We start from the raw sequence: 20,189 nt of genomic DNA on the forward strand, positions 1-20,189 counted from the left end.
GACTACAAGTGATTAGTGATGTGGGGCTTGTAGGAAATCTGAGGTTTGTTTAATCAGCTGCAGCAAGGAAGAAGCTGAAGTTCATAGAGAATGGAAGCCAGAATAATACAGCCCTTCCAATAGCATTAAACCCTTCCATGCAACAATGAACATGGAGAAATTGGGCAGTGAGAGAAGGGCAGTGGTTGAGAGGAGAACTATTAATGGAAATTTTTATACAGATTAATGTAATAGAGTGTGTAGCGTTACCTATAGCACTATCTTATCTCCTTGTCTATTCTGTGTGTAGACAGCTGTTACTGTTGTGCAGGCTTATATGTGCATTCAGAAATATTAGCATGAGATTTATTTGGGAAATAGATATTTTCAGATGAGACAACCTTAATTTATGCTGCTGTTGATTTATTGATAAGTGTTTCCTTGTTCTTTCACATCAATAATAATAATATCATTTTTCACCTTGCTAATTTTTTGACTGCTGTGTGGTGCATACACAGGCATTACTCATGCTTTCTCTGGCCTCATCTCACTTATTTCTGCTCGGATGCTTTTAGGGAAGTAAAATGAAGACTTTCATTACTTAAGAGACAGAAATGTTCAGTTCAAACTTAGGATGGCCCATCATTCTGCAGTGCTCCCTTCCTGTAGTTTTTATTTTCCTATCTGCAACCACCACACTGCTCTCCCAAGTGTGTACAGGTCTGTTTTCTTTCTCCTTTCTACTCTGCGTGGTGGGAAGCACTCCCTGGGCTGCTGCTTTGCCTCTGTGCGGGGCTGATGGCCCAGCTGGAGCTGCCCTGCCTGGCTGGTGTGTCCTGGCTTTGCAACCAGCAAAGCAGCCGGCCCGGGCTGGGCTCCCACCCACCAGTGGAGCAGTGTTACCTTGCAGGGTGCCTTTGTTGAAGGAGCCGCTTCTGACAAAAAGGTTCTTGTAGTTTTCAGACAGCTAGTTTGAATGCAGCCTGCTGAAATGGGAGAAGGCAGCTTCTGACCTTGCCTTCTGGAAAGGCTCAATTTACAAAGGATGTGTTGAGTTCTGACCCCTCATGGGCCGTGCGCGTGCAGTGTGTTGTTTTGAACTTTAGCTTTTTCTATTAGAGTGAAATATATTGTCTGCTATTATCACACTGTTAAATTAATTTTCACTGTTTTGTGCATGATTTATTTGAGATTTCACTGGACAAAGCAGGCATCAGGCATTGAGGTTTTGAGGTTTTGTAGAGAAAACAGCATTGCACTTTAACCCACATCACCTTACTCTCTAATGGGAATTAAATTAAAGTCATGCATCTACATCACCCATTTACTTTGCTATTCTGAATAAACAGTGTTTTGTTTATTCACTGAATTATGTGATCCAAGAACCATCTTGGAGAATTTCCCAGCTGCTGCATGTACTTTGGGATTACTAGCTCAGAACCCAGATCTCATGCCTCAAGGGCTGCAGGACACAAGACCATTCTGGTACAGCCTCTTCATGTATTTCAGGTTGATGTTTACATCTCTGGTTTTGCTGACCCCTCTCCATCACATAAGTGGAAATTTTGACCTTGGTAACTGTAAACACCTGTGGGAAAACCCTTTGACTTGCCTCTACTTGTTTTATGTGTTTGTATGGCTTGTGCTTTAAAATAACTAAACTTGCCCCCCCATGGAAATGTCCCTTTTTAAATGCCCTTTCTTCTGAATTTAAAAAAAAATAATTCAAAGACCTCATGATGTTTGGGAACCTGAAATAACTGACTTGAGTTCAGGCAACAGGCAGGTGGCAGGACTGAAAGAACAGTGTGCTTCTTCTAATTCCCAGTGTGCTGTGCTGCTGCCTGGGTCTGTGTTCAACCTCTGCTGAAGCAGAGAGGGACCAATATTGTTAATGCAGCTCAACAACAACAAATTTCCTGCCCTCTGTATCCGCTTTGTGACTCTTCAGAGTTTTGAAATAGATGGAGAGAAGGATGCAGAGAGTTGCAGCTATGTCAGAGTTCATTTTACTAAACGATCAATAGATTTTTCAGTTAGAAAATGCTGAGGAAATAAATAGCATTAGCCTTCCCTGTGTGGTGTTTCCTTTTAAAAGGCTTAGTAAGGGAAAAGTGCCCAATTTGGGAACATCCCTGGGAGGGCTGTGACATGCAGTCTCTTCTGGAGTCTGGGACATCCTTGGTGGGGATCAGAATGATCTGTGTTCCCTGGGAAGTCAGGTGCCAGAGCCACAGTGCCTCTGCCTGAGCCCCTGGGTCTCAGTATGCACTGTGTGTGGTTGCTGTCTTGGAAATGTCTGGTAGACCCTTTCCTAATGTTTTGTTTGTTTTTTTGTGGAAGAAACTCAAGGTTTGGTGATTCTGTGAGGGTGGTTTGGTAAGTAATTAGTATGTTTTCATTAGCAGCAAAAACTAATCCTAGAGGGGACTTGTAACATAAATGCAAGGGTAAAGGTTGTTTTCTGTAGGCTTTTTTCTGAGCATGGCCCTTGAATACTAAAGCATGAGTGCTTCATGACAGGGGAGATCTCAGCTGTTGGTGTAACACTGATCCTTCTGTAAGCAACCTCTTTTAACCTGCTCTTTTTGTTTTGTTCTTATCAAAAGTTTAGTGTTGACTTTTAAGGATTGGTATGGGAAAAATGTCAAAACACTGATTTTCAGCTGCATGCTGCCTGCCATAGACATATCAGGGCTCAATGCATGTGGGCCAGCCTCTAAAATATTTTGTTGCTGATTCTTGCTCTTGGAGGGCCCTTGGGACAGATGGCCCCTCGCCGCTGATGGTTCGATTACAGCGATCACCCACAGCTTCTGAAGAGTGCGAAAAAAAGAAATTGCTTTCTTTGTCAAGGTGTTTTCATTTCAATTCTCACCCATTAGCCCTGTTTGGTTAAGTTTTGAATTACTCCATCAGGTGACTGATGAGTTTTATTTTTCCCCCAGATGATATTAAAATGGATTTGGGGTAAGATAGAAAGGAAAGGCAAAAAAAGATTTGTGCTTATTGATCAGTGCTCCTTCATCTTTGTTCTGGTTTAATGTGTCATGAACAACAAAGATTAAAATGAACACTGAATCAGAATATGCTAGAAAGTACATATTTTAAAATGAAAGTCTGTAAACTGTTTACATATATAGCAAACTGTATGTACGCTATGGCTAACCAACATGGTTGTTAGAACTCTGGAGCTTTGTGTGACTAAGGTGTGTGATTGTTTTAATTTACATATCTAAAATTATGAAATGTTGGTTTCTATAATTACAGCTTTTGAAGTTGGATATGTTTCAGCTGTAGTGCTGGAGATGTTCAGAGGAGTTGGAATCTTCCAGGCCAGGTCCTGGTTAGCAGTGCAGTTCTACTTTCATACCTTCCTACCACACAGCCAGTAAGCAAAATGGGAAAGGTTTGAATTTCTAAGCAAAATGGGAAAGGTTTGAATTTCATGTAGAAAATGCTTTTTGTATTTGGAGAATGAAAAAAGAATGAAGAATTTGAATCTATGCTTTTATAATGTACTATTATGTTCATTCTTTCTCATGCATAAGCAGAGTATCATTGCAGCTCGTAATCTTGTTTCACAGCATAATCATAGAGGTGGGGTGAATATAGGATACAGTAGTAGCTGTATAAGTTAAATAAAATGTCATAAATAATCTAGAATAGAACAATGACGAGAGAATCTAACCCCTTCTGAGCAATCCCACTGCCCCTGTCTTTACAACCAAGGAAAGCTACAGGGTAGCTTGGTTGTAAAGACAGTGGCAGTGTGATTGCTCTTAGAAGATGTTATATATTCCACTATTGCTCTGGCCTTTGGGTAATTTCTCCCTGTAAGTTGTTGAGTAATAGGTAGTTACTTACCTGTTAATTATTGAGTAATCACATTTTACTGCTTGTGCTAGTCAGTGTTCAAGGCAAGGGGTATAATTTAGTGGAAAGTTGTGCTGTCAAGCACCAGCAGTTGGGCTGTGCCCAGGATGTGGTCCTCACCAGCAGAAAGTGGAAGGAATGTTGCTGCGCTGTTCAGGCAAGAAGTGATGTAAATAGATAGTCAGTAGATCATCTTTGGCCAAGAGGGAGTTTGAGGGAGTTCCCCTGCAACATTCATTTTTTCTTGAAGTAGCTAAAGAGTGCGCTAACTTCTGCTTAGAGAAAAGAGCTTGCAGAAGGATGAAGCTTTTGGTTTAAGTTTTTATTGCATTTATTTTTTTAAGGTTAACTCTAATGTTAAAGTTTTATTTTGTTCTATTTTTGGAAAATGTCTGTCAAAAATGGCTTAAATATCGTTCTGTGTTTTCTGCAATCAATCAGTTTGCTTTAGAGGGTCACATGTATCCCTGGTTTCATGTCCAAGCTGATACCAAATTTGTTTTTCTTGCAGTAAATCAGGAGGCAGTAACTCAGATATTCATAATGTAGTGAGATGTAGTTTTTGTCATGTGCCAAAAGCTTTTTTATTTTTCTATATGCAGTGTGTGTGGGTTCCACAAAGCAAATACAACAGTGTAATCTGTGAGATAAAACGGTTCTCTCTGGTTAGACATCACTGACATGGAAGAGCAAGTGGTGGTCTAGCCCTAGTGGACTTGGCAGGGCAGGAGTTTTGCTTCTTGCTAATTTACTTGGTACATATGGCTTGGTAATAACATACTTGAACTCTTCTAGATCTTTCTTTAAATCAATATTGCATATTTCCTAATGTTGGAAAATTTCATGTAGCCCACAATAGTTTTTAAGAACTTTAAGTCCTATATCTTTATTTAAAATGAAGAAACCCCTGCATAATGTCTGTTTGCAAGGGAGTGTGGTAAGTTACTTTTTCATTCTTATGGGGAGGGTGTAAAACTTGTGTTTGCTTGCCAAGGTGAATGCTCTTAGTCTTACTCTTTTCAGTTACTGTTCATTTCAGTGGATCACAGCATTGCCTGTCTCCTTTAAATTCCTTTGAACAAGAGACACAGGGACGGCAAAAGTTTTGTTTGTTTTTTGTAAACCCTCCTTAAACATGAGGAATGACTGGAGACATAGGTGGTGCCCACTTGCTGCTTCTTCTGCTGCCTTAGTTCTTAGATCCTTGTTCTCATGATTCACTCATGATTACAACTTAGAAGTAGGAAGATTAAGACTAACACAGCTTTTAATGGTAGACAGTTGTTGCCGTACTTTACAAGTCATTTTAAAGACTTACCAGGTAAAAGAAACCCCTGCTTATTTCATGAAGAGGCCAGATAAAGGCTGAACATACTCATTTTATCTGTGCACTGTCTGTGCAATGAACTCTCACCCTGATTAAGGTTTTAGCCTGAAGCATGGCTAATAGCATTGCAGCCAAAAGGACCCTTTCTTTCTGTCTGTAGTAAGCTGAAATGACTTACTGCTCTGTCCTTCAGTGGGACAAATTCTTGGGCAAAAAGGGATTTACCTGCAGCTCTGAAGGAGATGTCAAGTTGTGGCTAGAACTTTTAACCATCTCTCAGCCTGTAAAAGGGGAAGAAGTACTTATTTCCTAGTTCAATTGCCTTACAGACAGGGAAATCTGAAAGACTGGAGGAAGTTTCTGGTCCAAAACCTGACAAAGTCCTGCTTCTCTATGATGTACTTGGCTGAACCTTGCATGATTAGTTGGGAGGTCAGTATTTGCACACTGTTCTCACCTTTCTGAACACCTTGAGGAACCTTTGTCACATAAGTTTAAAAGTAGAAATATTTGAAATTGATTCTGTGATAAACTGTACAATCAGTGAATCTCGTGTGCGGCTTTGCAGTGTGACGTAGACGTGTCAGATTGTCACACTTCAGTCTGGACGGTGAGCTGTTAATGCCTCGGTGGGGCACCAAGGGCCAGCACTTCAAACTGTGGAGTTACAGTGATGAGATGGGGCTGACTGAGCTGGACCCACTGATTTCAAATGCGAGTGGTTTTTGTAGGGAGTAGAGAACATCGCAGTGTATGTGTGGTTTTTGTTAAGGGCCGAGTCAATCTTACAGATGTGGATTGCACTGTTTTTTTCATGTGTATTAGGAACAAAATTCTGGATTTCCACAGACATGGTGTGAGCACTGGGATCTTGAAATAATTTGCTAAGTATTATGTGTTTTTAGGAAGATATAATTAAATTCTGAGCCAATTGCTAAGTCCGTGAGTAATTTGTGCTACTTGTGACTGCGAGCATTTTTCAAGCATACGTCCTACAGAAATTACTTCAATTGTAGGTGTTATTACTACAGTTAAAAACAGTTCCTTAGGAAAAGTTTCCTCATGGAAGGAAGACGTTTTCATCTTGCCAGTAAGGTCTTTGTAATTATGTTTCTGAACCTGATAAAAAAAAAAATCACATTTCTGATTGGCAAATGTGCAATCCCAAGATGTACAGATAACAGCTACAGTGATTGTAACTGAGGCTAGTAAAATTTTATTTTCCGTTTTCCATTTCCCAAAGGTCAGTATTTGGCATGTGTTTGTTGACTCTGTTGTCATTTAGTTCACACTTTACTTTCTATGAGAAAAGTTGGAAGGAAAAATGTCAAAAGTCACACACTCCACACGCTTTGATGCCAGTGTGAGATGGCATGAAATGCCTAAATAATTTTTCATTCAATGCCTAAATAATTTTTCAAAATGAGGCATAAGCTTTACAATCAGTTGAAGACAAGGCAGAGGCCACTGGTGTGGGTGAGGGAGAGGGGACAGGAGACACTGGGTTGCTGTGCTGTGGCCATGCTGTGGCTTATTTTGAAAGGCAAGTCCCACCTAGAGACCCTGAAGAATCTCAGTGTATTAATATATAGCAGGAAAAGATGGCAAATGTATTACTGGAACTTGTTAATATTTTTCTGTAACTGATGTCGTCAATAAAGTTGACATTTTTGTCTTGTTCCCTTGCTGTTTGCTGAAGTAGGAACTGTGAAATTGGGGAGACAGTTCAGGAAGGCTCACTTGTGAGTAAGGTGTGAGTAAAAGAGTTGAGGATGCTGGATTGTTAGGATTTGAAACAACTTTGTAAATACATTTTCTTTTGCTACATGATTTGTATAAAAGTGTACTTTAAGGTATTTTCTGTAGTGGCAACTTCATTTGCTTATTATCTTTAATCTGACAGGTTTTAGGTGCCTGAGAAGTTAGTGACTGTTCCTTAGTTTTAGTTTTTAAAAATCAAATTGCTTCAATGTATTTTTCTCTTGTTCATTCTTTTGATTACTGGTGCTTGGAAAATACTGTCACTCCCTTCTTCTGCCCTTTTCCATGGCATCCTGCTCTTCTTCCTCCTGCTCCTGGCTGTTGCTCCACTTTGATCCCCTAAACCAGAGAGCTGAAGACCACTGCCCCTTCTGGCAGCAGGGCCTCCTATTCTACTCCACTTTTGGCACTTCATGTATGAAACTGTGAAGAGACGAATTTTAATATGATACACAGAAGTCTTTTTTTGCAAGAAGTTATTTTTTTTATGTGAATGCTGCTTTTTTCATCAGATGATTTCATCTTTAAAAATCCTTGGATTGCACGTTATAGTTCATCTCCTATTTTGTTTCTGAATCAGTGTTGTAGTGATTTGGTTGAGTATTAAATACTGTATCGATACAAAAGGGTCACTGGAATTACTGTTGAACATTTCTGGAAAATTATTTTAAATATGTAAGAGATCTTTGTTTTTGAACAATAGTAGTATCATAAACTTAGAGAACTAATTTCTTATTGCTGAAAACTACTTAGTTTAACAAAATCCATTCTGCTTATTGCTTAAATATGTGTTTGTAAAGCTGTTCCCTGAGATAATGGTAGATAATTTCAGATTTATTAATTACATTCTCATGTTCACGTAAGGAAAAAAAAATGTGGCACTTGTTTTTTCCAGACAAGAAAGAGGAACAGTCTGCAGTAAGTTTTGCTTTGCTACCTTCCTTTTCCTCATTACGTTTCTTTCCCACCCCCTTAACTCCTGGCCCCAGTCTCTTCTTTCCCCTCTGCACTGGCAGCTTTTTCCAATGAAAATCTGTACAGCATCAGAGAAAATATAACTGGAGGAATACTGAGCAGTTATCATGTCCATTCCTCTGTCCCAAGCATGACCAACTCTGGCAGTCATTTTGTCTGTTCTGCTCAGTACAACCAGCAGGATGAAGATTCCTCCTCTCTCCAGAATATTGGACTACTTAATTAATCTGTTTCATTTCACCTTAGCTGTGTTTTCCTGTCTGAAATATTCTATGTTGCTATCCAAGAGAATTTCCCAAGATGATGTTTCTCAGCATGTGTTTGTAATTTCTGTTCCATTACTAAATTGAATGTGTGCTAATTACCTTATCCTGTTGTATTTTTGTATGCATTTATAATCTGCAAGCTTGATGATTATGAAGAGTATTTTTAGAGTGTATTTAACTTGTCAGTTTTTGGGAACATTACAAACCAGAAAGCATTCTCTTTTTCTTTCATAGTTTAGAATGTACTGCTTCTCTAATCCACTCTGTCATGAGAAGTTGTACCTTTGTATTTTCTTCGATTTGTTGCAGAAGTTAAACTGTGTTAGAAATTGTTTCCCTGAAAATACAGATGACATGCTTTATGACCTTGTCTCTACAGGAATAGATTTTTGGAGAGAAATTACCTTGAGGATCTGCATATGTTTTCCTCTTGTCTTAGTGGGTGTCATAGTTGCCTGCATTTATCTTCCAGAGCAGTTCTGGATTACATCTTGAATACTATTTTTTAAAGTATTGCATGTGACTTGCTTTTCTCTTTGTAATTATACTGCACTCTTTTGGTACCTCAGCAAACCTTTCCATGATTGTCTCTCATCTGGCTCGTACCAAGGGAGATGTCCTTTCCCATGCTGTAGGAATTTAGCAAAGGAATTTTTAAGTGTTACAGGCAGGTGCTGAGATTTATGTCCTGGATGTGGTAGGCATAGAAAAAGTGACATTTATACATGAAAATTTCCATTGACACAAGCAACAGTGTATATACATTTATATATGTACCACACAAGCTATTTGATGCGTGCACTTGACCATTTCCTTTTACTACTACACTTACTTACTACATTTACTTAGAATTGGTGCAAACCATTTGTCCTGAAAATTCTGTTAGCAAAAGTGAATAAGGAGAAATTCAGTAGTTCCTCAGCTGACTACAACAGCTATTTCTGAGCGGTTCTCATCCTCTCACCCATAAAATCAGCATAAAATTGACCTAACATGGCCCGATCAGACAGAGTATCTGGAAAGTAATCCTCAGGGAAAAGAAAATTCAGTCTTTGTAAACCTGTAGATAGCGTGCATACACTTGCAGAATCGGATTATACTTTCTCTTTTTATTTCTAAATCAGTACCCTTTTGTTTCTTCCTCTGCAGCCCTTTTGAGAAGTTGTCCCAAAGATGTGTCAGATGCTTCTTGAGCCTAGCTCCAAAAGCAGAAACCAACATAATCTTTTGAAAAAAACTCCAATCCCAGACTTGAATAATTATCATAAAATCCTGAGGCTTTTTATAGGTGTTAGGGTTTGGTTTCAGAGAGTAAAGGCATAAAAAGAATATAGTAACTTTCCTTTTTGAAGCAAAGTCACATCAGATTTTCTTATTTAATAAATGTATGGCAAGTACCTACTAAAATAACCAGTTAAAAGCCAGTAATAACAGCTGCAAAACCCAGCTCAAAGCAGTTGGACAAGTCTTGAAGGCGTGTAATTTTTGCTGAGTGTAGCACCAAATGTTTGTCTTGGATTGAGTTAGGAATTTTTTTTTAATGTTGGCTCTTTTTTGTTTTCATGAAGGAGTATTAAAAGCATTGTTCTTCCTGTTTAGATCACATGAATTTAATTATCCTCTTATGATATAAATATCCTTTCATGATAGGAAAGTAAATGTTGTTATACCTATAGTTGAGTGAACTGGAATTTACTTTAGATTTGTTTTTGCCATTTCAAGTGAGGCTGGAGTAGTATGAGAGTGCCTTAGTATGAAGATGGCAAGATGAGCAGGACACTAAATTCAAGTTCTAGGGTTTTTTTGTCTGTTGTGATATCAGGGCACTAAATGAATTTATTGAAGCTGTTGATCTTGTTGCCCGTAGATAAAGGGTGGCCCTGTGAAATGCTGTTAGCTCGATTGGCACTTCATTGATGTGTAAATTTTACCCATGTTTGACCCCAAGCCCAAAGTTTTGCTTAATTCTAAGACTGTACTTTGCTCATGATTGTGACCTTTTAAAATAACACCCGGAGGTTTTGCTATTGCGATCTGCTTCTTATTTTGAAGCCTGGCAGTTACATTTGCACTAAGGAGAGTGAATGAAAGAAATTACATTTCTGTACTATTTCAGAAACCTCAGTGATTTTGTTACTGCGTTACGAAAGCATTCACGATACTAAACGTTTCTCATGTAACTGTACTTCACATCTTCCAAAATGATCTGCCTGGCTTGGCTGCTGGGAAGAGGTGATGTTGCTCCTGGCTGGTGATGCTCCGGCAGCCCTGCCTTGCTGCAGAGCGGTCCCCTCACCTCCTCACAGGCCATAGTGTTGGGTTTTGCAACAGAAGCAACTATAAATGGTACTGCAAGACTTGGGAAGTTGTGAACAAGAAATGGGTGATAAGAAACGGAACTAGAGGCAGCTGGTAACCAGCTTGTACTGCACGAGCTGGAGCAAATGCTTGATGCTGGAGTGCTGCCGCATGAAGCAGTCCTGCTTTTTTCTCACCACAGCTCCCTATTACCCAGTTTTTCTTCCTTTTTTTCTGGTGCAAGCCCAATAGTTTTGGGGAACTGATCTAGTTAATGCTGCCCTGGAAAGTTTCAGACAGCTGGTTTGATCTCGGTCAGTTCCCTCATCTGTCTAGCTGTGACAGTCTGCACCAGCAGGAGACAGACAGTGCTACAGCTTCACCAAGTACCTGGTAGTGGGAGTGCAGAGGAATTGCTCTTTCCAAGAGAAATTTATGCTTGAAATGTTTGTGGACATATGGCATTAGATTTACAAGCTCTGTTAAAGTATGTTTTTGGATTCTGCAAGTTTTTGGTGCTTTTGAGCGAGTGATTTATGAATTACTTAACACTGAGTATTTGATATGTTACCATACTTGCTGCTCTTTGGATTTATCGGGATCATTGTTGATATGCAATTGCTTTCCTTTACATGGTACTAATTTGGAATAAAAACAGAAGTTCCTTTACAGGATAAGTCAAACTGCTCTTGCATCTGATCATTAGAGAGATTTGTTTGCAATTTAAATATGCACAAAATAGATCAGGAGAAAAAGGTCTTTGTTGTAAGTACCTGTATTTATTTGCTCTCATATTCTTATAAACTTAGTGTCTTACCGCTTGTTTTGTATCTGCCCTCAAAAGTTCTTGCTCCCCATAGTAATGGAGGAAGATTTATTGTGCAAAATACACATATTTTATTAAATAATAGCTGGAGAACCCTTCCTGGATGTTCTTAGGAGAAAAAACAAGCTTGTCCAACAAGTAGAGTCAAATGCCTCAATTTTTATTGAAAATGGCACTTACATTTGAATTGGATTCGCATTAGGTCTAAATTGCACTGAGTTGATTGACAAGTTGAATTTTGTAACATGTTTGAGATGTATGTTCTACTGTTGGCTTAAGATCTGGCCCGGGGTGAAGGAGGAATGCTGACTTTGGTCTCCAGCTCCTGGTGGCTGGGCCAGCAGCAAATGTACACATGCAACATCTCTGTGCTGAGCAGTGGGATTTGAGATCAGCACTTGGGAATGACACCACCAGCAGTGGCATCTCCCTTCTCATTAGATCTCCAGTTTGCATCAGCAGACATATGGAGCCTGAAGAAGAGTAGAAACCTCTGCACTTTACCACAGGGAAAACCCTGTGGTTCTGATATCAAACCTAGCAATGAGAAGGACGTTTCTGAGTTACCACGCAGTGATGGTATTAGAGCCTGAAGTGGAAATCTGAAGAGTTTCCCAGACATTGGCTCCTTGGAAGACAGATCCAGCAGCTCCAGAGGCAGTTCCCATCAGGCAGTGTCCTGGCACTTACTGTTGTGTTTCTCCTTCGTTTTCCTGCCCTCAGGTGTCCCGAGCTGCTGCTGGCTGTGCGTGGTCAGCTGAGGCAGGATCTGCGTGACCACAGCTGGGGCATGAGCAGGAGTTGGAGAGCTCTGTCTCTGGTCCAGGCTCTGGCACTGCCCTGGGTTTCCCTTGCAGGACGCTGGATAATGTCACTTTGAGCAGGTGGACAAACACTGCTGTTAAACACCGCTGTTTAGAAGCCTGTGAGGCTTCGTGGGTGTTTGTGGCCCTGTAACAGTAGCACCTCAGGAAGGGTTTGTTTTGCAGGAGATTAACAGCTTTGGGGGCGAGGCAGGATGAAGCTCACAGTTTGTGTTTTTGTTTTAAGGTTATGATTCTGATCCTTGTGATAGAGGCTTTCAAAACAATATTAAGTGAAGACTAATGTGTAGCCTCAATAACTGATTATTTTTATAATTAGCAGTTTACAATTGGTTAATGAAAACTTTGAGGTATTGAAACGATGGCTTTAAATGGGTCTGAACAGAAAATAGTGAACCATGCTAGCTTGTCTGAACTCTTCCTTGAGAATGCTGGTTACATTCATACTATCTTTAAAACCACAAAGGATGTTTTTCTGTACTTTCATAAAGGCCTTTTTTCCCCCCTTATAATTTTCTGTTCTTTTTTTCCTGGGATGAAAAGAGGTTTTCTATCTCTTTATTTCTTAATTGAATTAAAAAGTGAAAATTAAATGTGCTTCAAGAATGAGGCATTCCAGGAATAAAGAATAGAATATGAAAAGAGTTCGCTACATTATAACCTGCCATATGTAAAACAATAAACATACAGTTTCATAAATATGAAATAAGTCTTTTTAATAATCCAGTATCTTTCTTAGTTTTTAGACATATTTTTGCACTTGCCTCAAAGCTTGATGCTAAGCTGACCCTCTCTTTAATATTAATGTACTCTGACTGTAATACTCTGTTCCTTTGCCTCTGATTAATGCTGTCTGTCAATTATTTACAGATCCAGTGGTACTGTGGAAGTTCCCGGAGGACTTTGGAGACCAGGTTGGAAACATGAGATTGAACTTTTTTTTATGTTAGAATAATAATAAAAAAGCTCTTCTATTCAACTGTGGAGAGGCAGATGCTAATGATACCAGGGTGGAAGCCTTCACCCAACTGGTGGCTAGATGATTAGATTGCCTCTGTGACAGGAATACTCAATAGCAGTTGTAGAGCATGGAATGTCATGCTAATTCTCTGTATCACCTTAATTTTGATGTAGAGTATTTTATCAGGTGGTCCTGTTGGACATGTTGGGTTTTTATCTGTTTTGAGATTGAAAATTTGGGAAAAATTATCAATTAAACTTTGCTGAACATTGATGTTATAAAAAACCACCAGATCAAAAAAGTTGAAGAGCTACCCATGTATGTCCTCTTAATGTCAGAATGTGTGCATTCCATTCCTTTAATCCTTTTCAATGCAAGATTTTAGATAGCTATTTAATAATATTTTAGAGATACCCTAGTTATTTGCTTGGGGAAAAAATATCCTCAGACCCTTATAAGAGACTGATCTAAAGTTACTGATTCTGAAAGCGTGAAAATCCTATGTTCTATCTATAATTAATCCTCAAAGGAAAGTTTATACATACAGGACTGATGGATTATTTCACTGTTTGTAGTGACAGCAAGCTATTAATTAGTGTGTTGGGTTTTTTGCCCCTTGACTATGTAATGAAAGTTATTACCATTAAAATCTAATGAAATTACTAAGTTTTATTATTTCAGCAACTTCTACAAGAGTTTCTTGCATGGAAATATTTTTATTTTCATAAAAGAAAATACATAAAGCAACAAAAAAGAATAAATATCTCTGTCTCAATGGCTTCTTTTCCCCTTGTTTTTATACTAATATTGAGGCAAACATATTCTTCATTGGTAGTATCACCACAGTGGATGATCTGGAAGTCTTGTTGTACAGCAGATGTTGATAAATTGTTGATTTTTTTTTTTTTAAATCAATAGTACAAGATTCTATAAAGACAGTTATAAGGTGATTCATGATGAAAAGAATAAATATACAAACATAGAAAGTAGGATGTGTGGTTGGGGAATAGCATCAGTCAGAAATGTGCAGCCTGTAAAACAGTGACAAATGAGCAAAGTGTGTTGTTATATGTTCTCAGCTAGGCATTCAGCAAGTTTTGGTAATTATCCTGGCTGCAGGATGATCATCTTCATTGTAATTTAAATTCTTCTTTTCTAGTTTGTTTTGTTCTTTTTCCCCAAGAAAGACTTGATCTTAAAATTAAAAAAAAGGAAAGAGAAATTATGTATGAAGAAAAATGGGAGCTTATTCAGCAAGTCGAAGGTTATTCAAAGAACAGCTGGTGTAGAAAAATGATTAGAAGATGAAGCCCACTAAAGACTGGAGGGGAATCCTACAAAGATGCAGTAGACATACCTAATCTATAAACACCAGAGGCCTCAGGCAGCGCTCTGCCTTTGGGCTCTGAAAAACCTATGCCTGCACATTGTGTCTCAGTTGTGTGGGGTCTCTGGCATTTCAGGTAAATTGCTTGTGTTCCCTGGAAAACAGGGTATTTTAATCCTTCTCCTTGCAAGGGAAATTTTCCTATTAGAACCACTGGATTTAAACGGAATATATAGCAGCTTCTGAAGCAAACCCCTGAGCCAAGTCATGCAGTGAAATCAGCAGAAGCCTTCTCTGCATGTGTGTGTGCGTGTTGAACCGGGTAGGTTAGGATTGGAGACCTGAGTATCCACCAGATTTAATTAAAAATCAAAAACCCACTAAAACTATCAGGGCTAATATCCATGAAAGTTTGTGGGGAGAATGTTTAAAAAAAAAAAAAAAGAAAAGAAGATTATTCTCTGTTCTGTTTTTCAGTCATTCCTATTTTAAATGTAAAATGTGTGAGTTAGTTTTTGGATGTATCCCAAAGAATCATCTTTCCTAAAATTGAAGGGCTGTCTGTTTGCACAGTGATGTGATAACAGTGGGCAAAATATTTTCCTCTCTTCGTGAATTTTTCTACAGTTTATCATGTCACCTTTTTGTTGCTTTCATAATGCAAAGAAAACTTGTCTAAGCCATTTTGACATTTTCTTCCTCTTTCTCACATTTCTCTTCTAAGTATGTCTGAACTTCCCAGTGCTTGCTCATCTCTAATCTTCTGTTTGTCTTCTGCCTTGTCATTTTCTTTGATGATGGTCAACCTTCTTTTGGTACAATTTTTTCTTAAATGTTGTCTTCCCAAATTCTTTTTTTGCTAAATGTCTGATCTGTTGTGGATGGGATGTAGAAACTAGAGTTGATCAGGAGGAAGACAAGACCAGGGATTTGTCATAATTACTTACTTGCAGTCTGTCAAGTAAATGAAATATTAAGGCACGGTTTTGGTATCACAAAAGAATTTGCAAGATTCATTGTTGATTTCCTTATCTGCCGTGACTGCAGGGAAGCCACTTATTTTCTCTCTGGTAACTCCTCAGATGCCAGAATAAGAAGGAAAAGAGAAAAAACATGGAGTGGGGAAGGGAAAAAAGTAATGCTTCAAGGCAGGAAATGAAAAATACTTCTGTTTGCCAGGAGTGTTTCAGAAAGTGTTTTTGTCCTTTTTTTTGTTTTCACTTTATTTTATTTTTTGAGGTGGGGGTAGTTCCATTTTTAGTAACTCTCAAAACTATCAATGAAAAAATGAGCTCATGCTGGTTAGAATTCAAAGTACAAAGAGCTACACTACCATTTCAAAGAAAGTATTTATTAAAAAGTGCCTCAAGAGCCAGAAGACCTAATCTGTTTGAGACATCTTAGAGTTACAAGTTACTGTTGTACTGCATTAGTGCTATAAAAATGAGTTTGACAATGTGGAAAAAGTTGTGAATAATCTCAGCACTGTAGAAAAAAATGTGTAGAAAAAAGATTTCTGATTTGAGCATATATAGGTCTTCTGTGATTATCCTCCAGTGCTCAAATTTGGATATAGAATGAGTTGCAGCCATTTAATGGGCTATTTTTTTTCTGTAAAATGTATTTTGAATATATATTCCTTGAGGCACTGTCTTGTAGTATGTTCAAATATCCCCTTCATGCAAAATTTCCCATGATAAAAGATCAGTATGTTTTTAATCTTGAAATTTCTGCTTTGTTTGTGCAGACTAGTTAAACTAGAATTTAATTTCAGCCTTACATGCCCATTTTTAAATGGAAGTCTGAAGAAGAAATACTAATGCTATAATATCTGGAAAAAGAAATTCCACTTGTTTTTGAGAAGAAAGTATTTTTTCAAGGGCTTTAGAAAAACAGCCCAAATGAAAACAACACCTTGGCGTCCAAACTGAAGTACTTGCTGACTGTTGAGGAAGAAAACACATTTCTGCAGGAGTTCATGTCACCCTGTGATCTGCTGGCACTGGCTTGTCTGCTCGTGGCAGTGCAGTCAGTAGCAAAGCCCTGTTGATGTCACATGTGTCCAGATGTCTCCACTATGGCTCTGTTCGTGTCTGTCCAGCAAATAAAAGCACTGACACTCCCACCAGCTCCACTGAGTTGAAACATTCCTGGGAAAAGAATGGTGTTGGCATAAGGAAGGAGGAGAGGACGGTGCCGACGGCACCAGCAGCAGGTAGTGCCTGGGCAAGAGGTGGCACTGCTTGCTTTGTTGGTTTAGCCTTTGGGGCATGTGAGGTCCAACATTTCTTATTAATTTATTAATTACAGGTATGTTGGACATTATTTTTAGCTGTGTAAGAATTCAGTAGCTTTTTAGTCTGACTTCCTATTGGCCCAAAGGGATTTCTACCTGTAGTATCTGGTGTCCATTGAACAGTTCTCATTCTTTGCCCTTCTAATCACATAATATTTTCTAATTTCAGCCTGCGGCGTCTCTGCTGGTGAAAATCATCTCACCAGAAGATGACACAAATAGCCAATATCAGGAGATGGTCTTACCAGAAGCCACTTTAGTAATAAATATGACAAGGGGTTATTAACTGAAGATGTGGGTTAAGAAGGAATTCAGTCTCTGCGTTAGACTGTTGGTTGTGTTGCAGATTTCGTCCTATCTCCTCTTGCTTTCTAAGACAAGCAGTTTAAATCTGCTTTCCCATGTCACCCAAACTCTGCAGATGAGTAATGAGTGAGGGATATGGCATCCCACATGAGGAATTTGCTGTTTTCTCTGAAGTTAGGGTAATGCTCTTTATGTTATTGTCTCATATTTTACATAACATCTGGGTTTTAGTTTTACTGTATCACATTATGCAGAAGTCTCCACTGAATTGTGAGCTTTGTATACTGCAGTGACCCAAACTCAAGTCTGATACTATGCATGTAAATCTACCCAGTTTGTGTGAAAATATTTGTATACGTAAAGATGTACAGGTGCATGTGCAGTTGTTTAAAGGATAAATCCTCAGAAGTACCAGTGTGTTGGTCTTCCCACAGCAGAGCACCAATCACACACTTAACTTTCCATGTATGTTTTAACTTCTGAAAGTTAAGCCTGGCTTAAATGAGCGTCTGATTGGAGACAAAGGGCTCAGTTTCTTTCAGAATGGAATACTTAATTGAATGAATCGTGGCAGCAAATACATAAATGAGGTCACCATGACAAAGATTATATTCTTTTTTTTTAAAGATTTAAGTAACAGCACAAGTTGGCTATTTTTTTTTTGTTTGCTTCTGGAGAATATTGCGAAAAACAAGCTAAAATATGTTCTCTGGGTCAGATGAATGTGTGGAAGCCAGCAGAGAGATGTTGTGTTCCTCTGTGCTCTCTTAAGAGAGCAGCAGGAGCCCAGGAGGTATGAGGCTGTTTACACTCCCTCCAAGGCTGCAGGCGTGCTGTTAGGGGATGCATCTCACCAGGCTTCTGCATGAGATGGCTTTGTTCTTGTATTCTGATGAGGCATTAAATGCATGTTTAAAAATGTTTATGCTAACTAGATAGGTGGTTGCTTTGTGGGATTGTTTTTATCAGGAAATCTTAAAAAGGGTTTGGTGATTTTGTTGTTTGTTTATTAATAAGTATGATTGATATTTGGGTGCATTGGTATGAGAAAGGAGGAATCAATCTAATGAGATTACTAATTTTCAGTAGTGTTTTTGTCTAAATGTTGCACATTATATTTAGCTAAGGGATATTTTTGTACTTGAATCTTTGTGGAAAGCAATTAGCCCTGCTGAGATGATGGCAACGTGGCAATTTGTACATTGCAAGGGAACTTTATCTGGTCAAGATAAAGTTTATCTGGTTAAGATAAAATTTATCTGGTTAAGATAAAGTGATTTTGTGACACTTTGCGTTTGGAAGACACTGTTTTTATTGAAAAATATTGTGTGTGTAAGGCAGCGATGCTTTTTGTCTATGCAAATCCCAGCTGATGGATGATCAGCAGGAAAACATTCAGAGGTGTATTTATAGTTGCTAACTGCACTGTGTGAACAGAAAAGATCTGTTCTGTCCTGATAAATATTCTGTGGAACAACTGCCCACGAAGACGTGCTGGGAACACCCAGAATCACCAAGACCCTTACATCATTCAAGATGTGAATATTCCAAGATGCTTTCTCAACCTTTTCTTTTAATTCATCCCAACAGAGACAGAATAAATCCTTGAGACTTTTATTTTTTAAATTTTAAAAATTATAAAAGGCCAATATCCAAAACTTGGTATTTTCTTGAAATTTTGAGGACAGGTGGCAACATGAAGTGTGCTTGTTCTCAGAATTGTGGGAGTTTTGTTTTATAGAGCTTTTAAGTTAAAAATGTTGAACTTGATCAGCATATGGTACTGGCTAACCTCATCTCTACCAGCTCTTTTGTTATCTTGTTATTGTTACAGGTCTTAATGACAGTTGTAAGCCATAGTTCTGGATGCAGGGGTTAGTCCACCCTGGGGAGGAGAGAGAGAAACAGCAGTGTGGATTATGGAAATATGAATTGATCTAAAAAGCAGCTCTCTTGTAACAGAATGGGACTCAAAGAAAGACTGGAGAGAAGCTGGTGAAAAGACGATGGAATATGATGTGAAAATGATCATTTGAATGCTTTTCTTTTCATTCCCAGCTGCTGTGTTCTGGTGAAAAGGCACACATTTGTATATCTTAAGGCTGGGTGAAAAAGGGCCAGATGAATGGAATTACTTGTTAGATATGTTTTCATTTTGAGTCAAATAAATTATGTGCATTTTAATAGACTGTCTGCATATGTTAGCCATTTTTTAAAATCATACAGCTGTGATATTGGGGGACTAGATTTTGTAGAAGTAGTTTTTTCTCTGTTTGCTCAAATAAGTACAGAATTAATATTTGACTGTCCTTCAGATATTCTCCATCAGCCTATTGAAAATAACTGTTACTGATTTGGCTTATTTCAAAGCCAAATCAGATTCCAGCCTATGGTGATGTGCCAAACCAAAGAAGAAAAAATTAACCGATGGCTGAAGTAGTGATGACAATCATTTGGAACATCTTCCAGAGAGACTGCCAAATTGTCATGTGTGATGTCGTTGTTGATTGACCTTAGCTGCCCTCAGAATATTCCAGTCGAATATTCCCTAATTCCTTATTCTGGGATACCTTATACTTTCTCCTCTGCTTCCTTAATACCCTCATTTCATTTCAGTCTTCAATTTGTTGTCTCTCCTACTTGCAGCATTGGTTTTGTGTCTCAGGCTTACTCTGCTGCACTTTTAGGAACATCCTATCCTTTCTATGTTAAGTACTGGATGTAATATTCCTGAGTCCTGTGGCTGGTTCTTGGCTCTTCTTCTGCCTTTCTTGATGATAGTTTTCTGCAGAACTCAGAGAGCATTTGAGGTACTTTGGTTCACTGTTACTGCTACAGGTATTTGAAGTTCACTTCAAATAATTTGCTGGTATTTTGTTAAATAAAATACTCTTTTACATATTGCATATATTATGAAATGGTTTGGGATCAAAGTGCATAATCCACGTGTGATGAAATCAAGAAACCAGGCAAAGAACAAGACTTGATGGGACTAAAATCAGGAACAGCAATGCAAGGGTGATTAGTGGGCTGTGGCTGGAAGGATCCAGGCTACTTGATTTGGGATCTTGGACCAGGAATAGGGGAAGGTGAAGCAGTTCCAGGCAGGTGATCAGCAAGGGAAATACATTAATCCATCAGAATACAAATATTTCTGGTGCTCATTA

General features: G+C 38.5%; 1 protein-coding gene across 4 annotated transcripts in view; it reads left to right on the plus strand.

Moving 5' to 3' along the window:
- DENND1B (DENN domain containing 1B) overlaps window positions 1-20,189 on the plus strand; it is a 152,039-nt gene that overhangs the window by 27,558 nt on the left and 104,292 nt on the right. For all 4 annotated transcript variants that reach the window (XM_038144952.1, XM_038144948.1, XM_038144950.1 and 1 more), the window contains exon 3: window positions 13,003-13,046. In XM_038144952.1, coding sequence (XP_038000880.1) covers window positions 13,003-13,046 — 44 coding nt within the window. The remainder of the gene's footprint in view (window positions 1-13,002; window positions 13,047-20,189) is intronic.

Source organism: Motacilla alba, chromosome 8, assembly GCF_015832195.1.
Source record: "Motacilla alba alba isolate MOTALB_02 chromosome 8, Motacilla_alba_V1.0_pri, whole genome shotgun sequence".
NCBI lineage: Eukaryota > Metazoa > Chordata > Aves > Passeriformes > Motacillidae > Motacilla > Motacilla alba.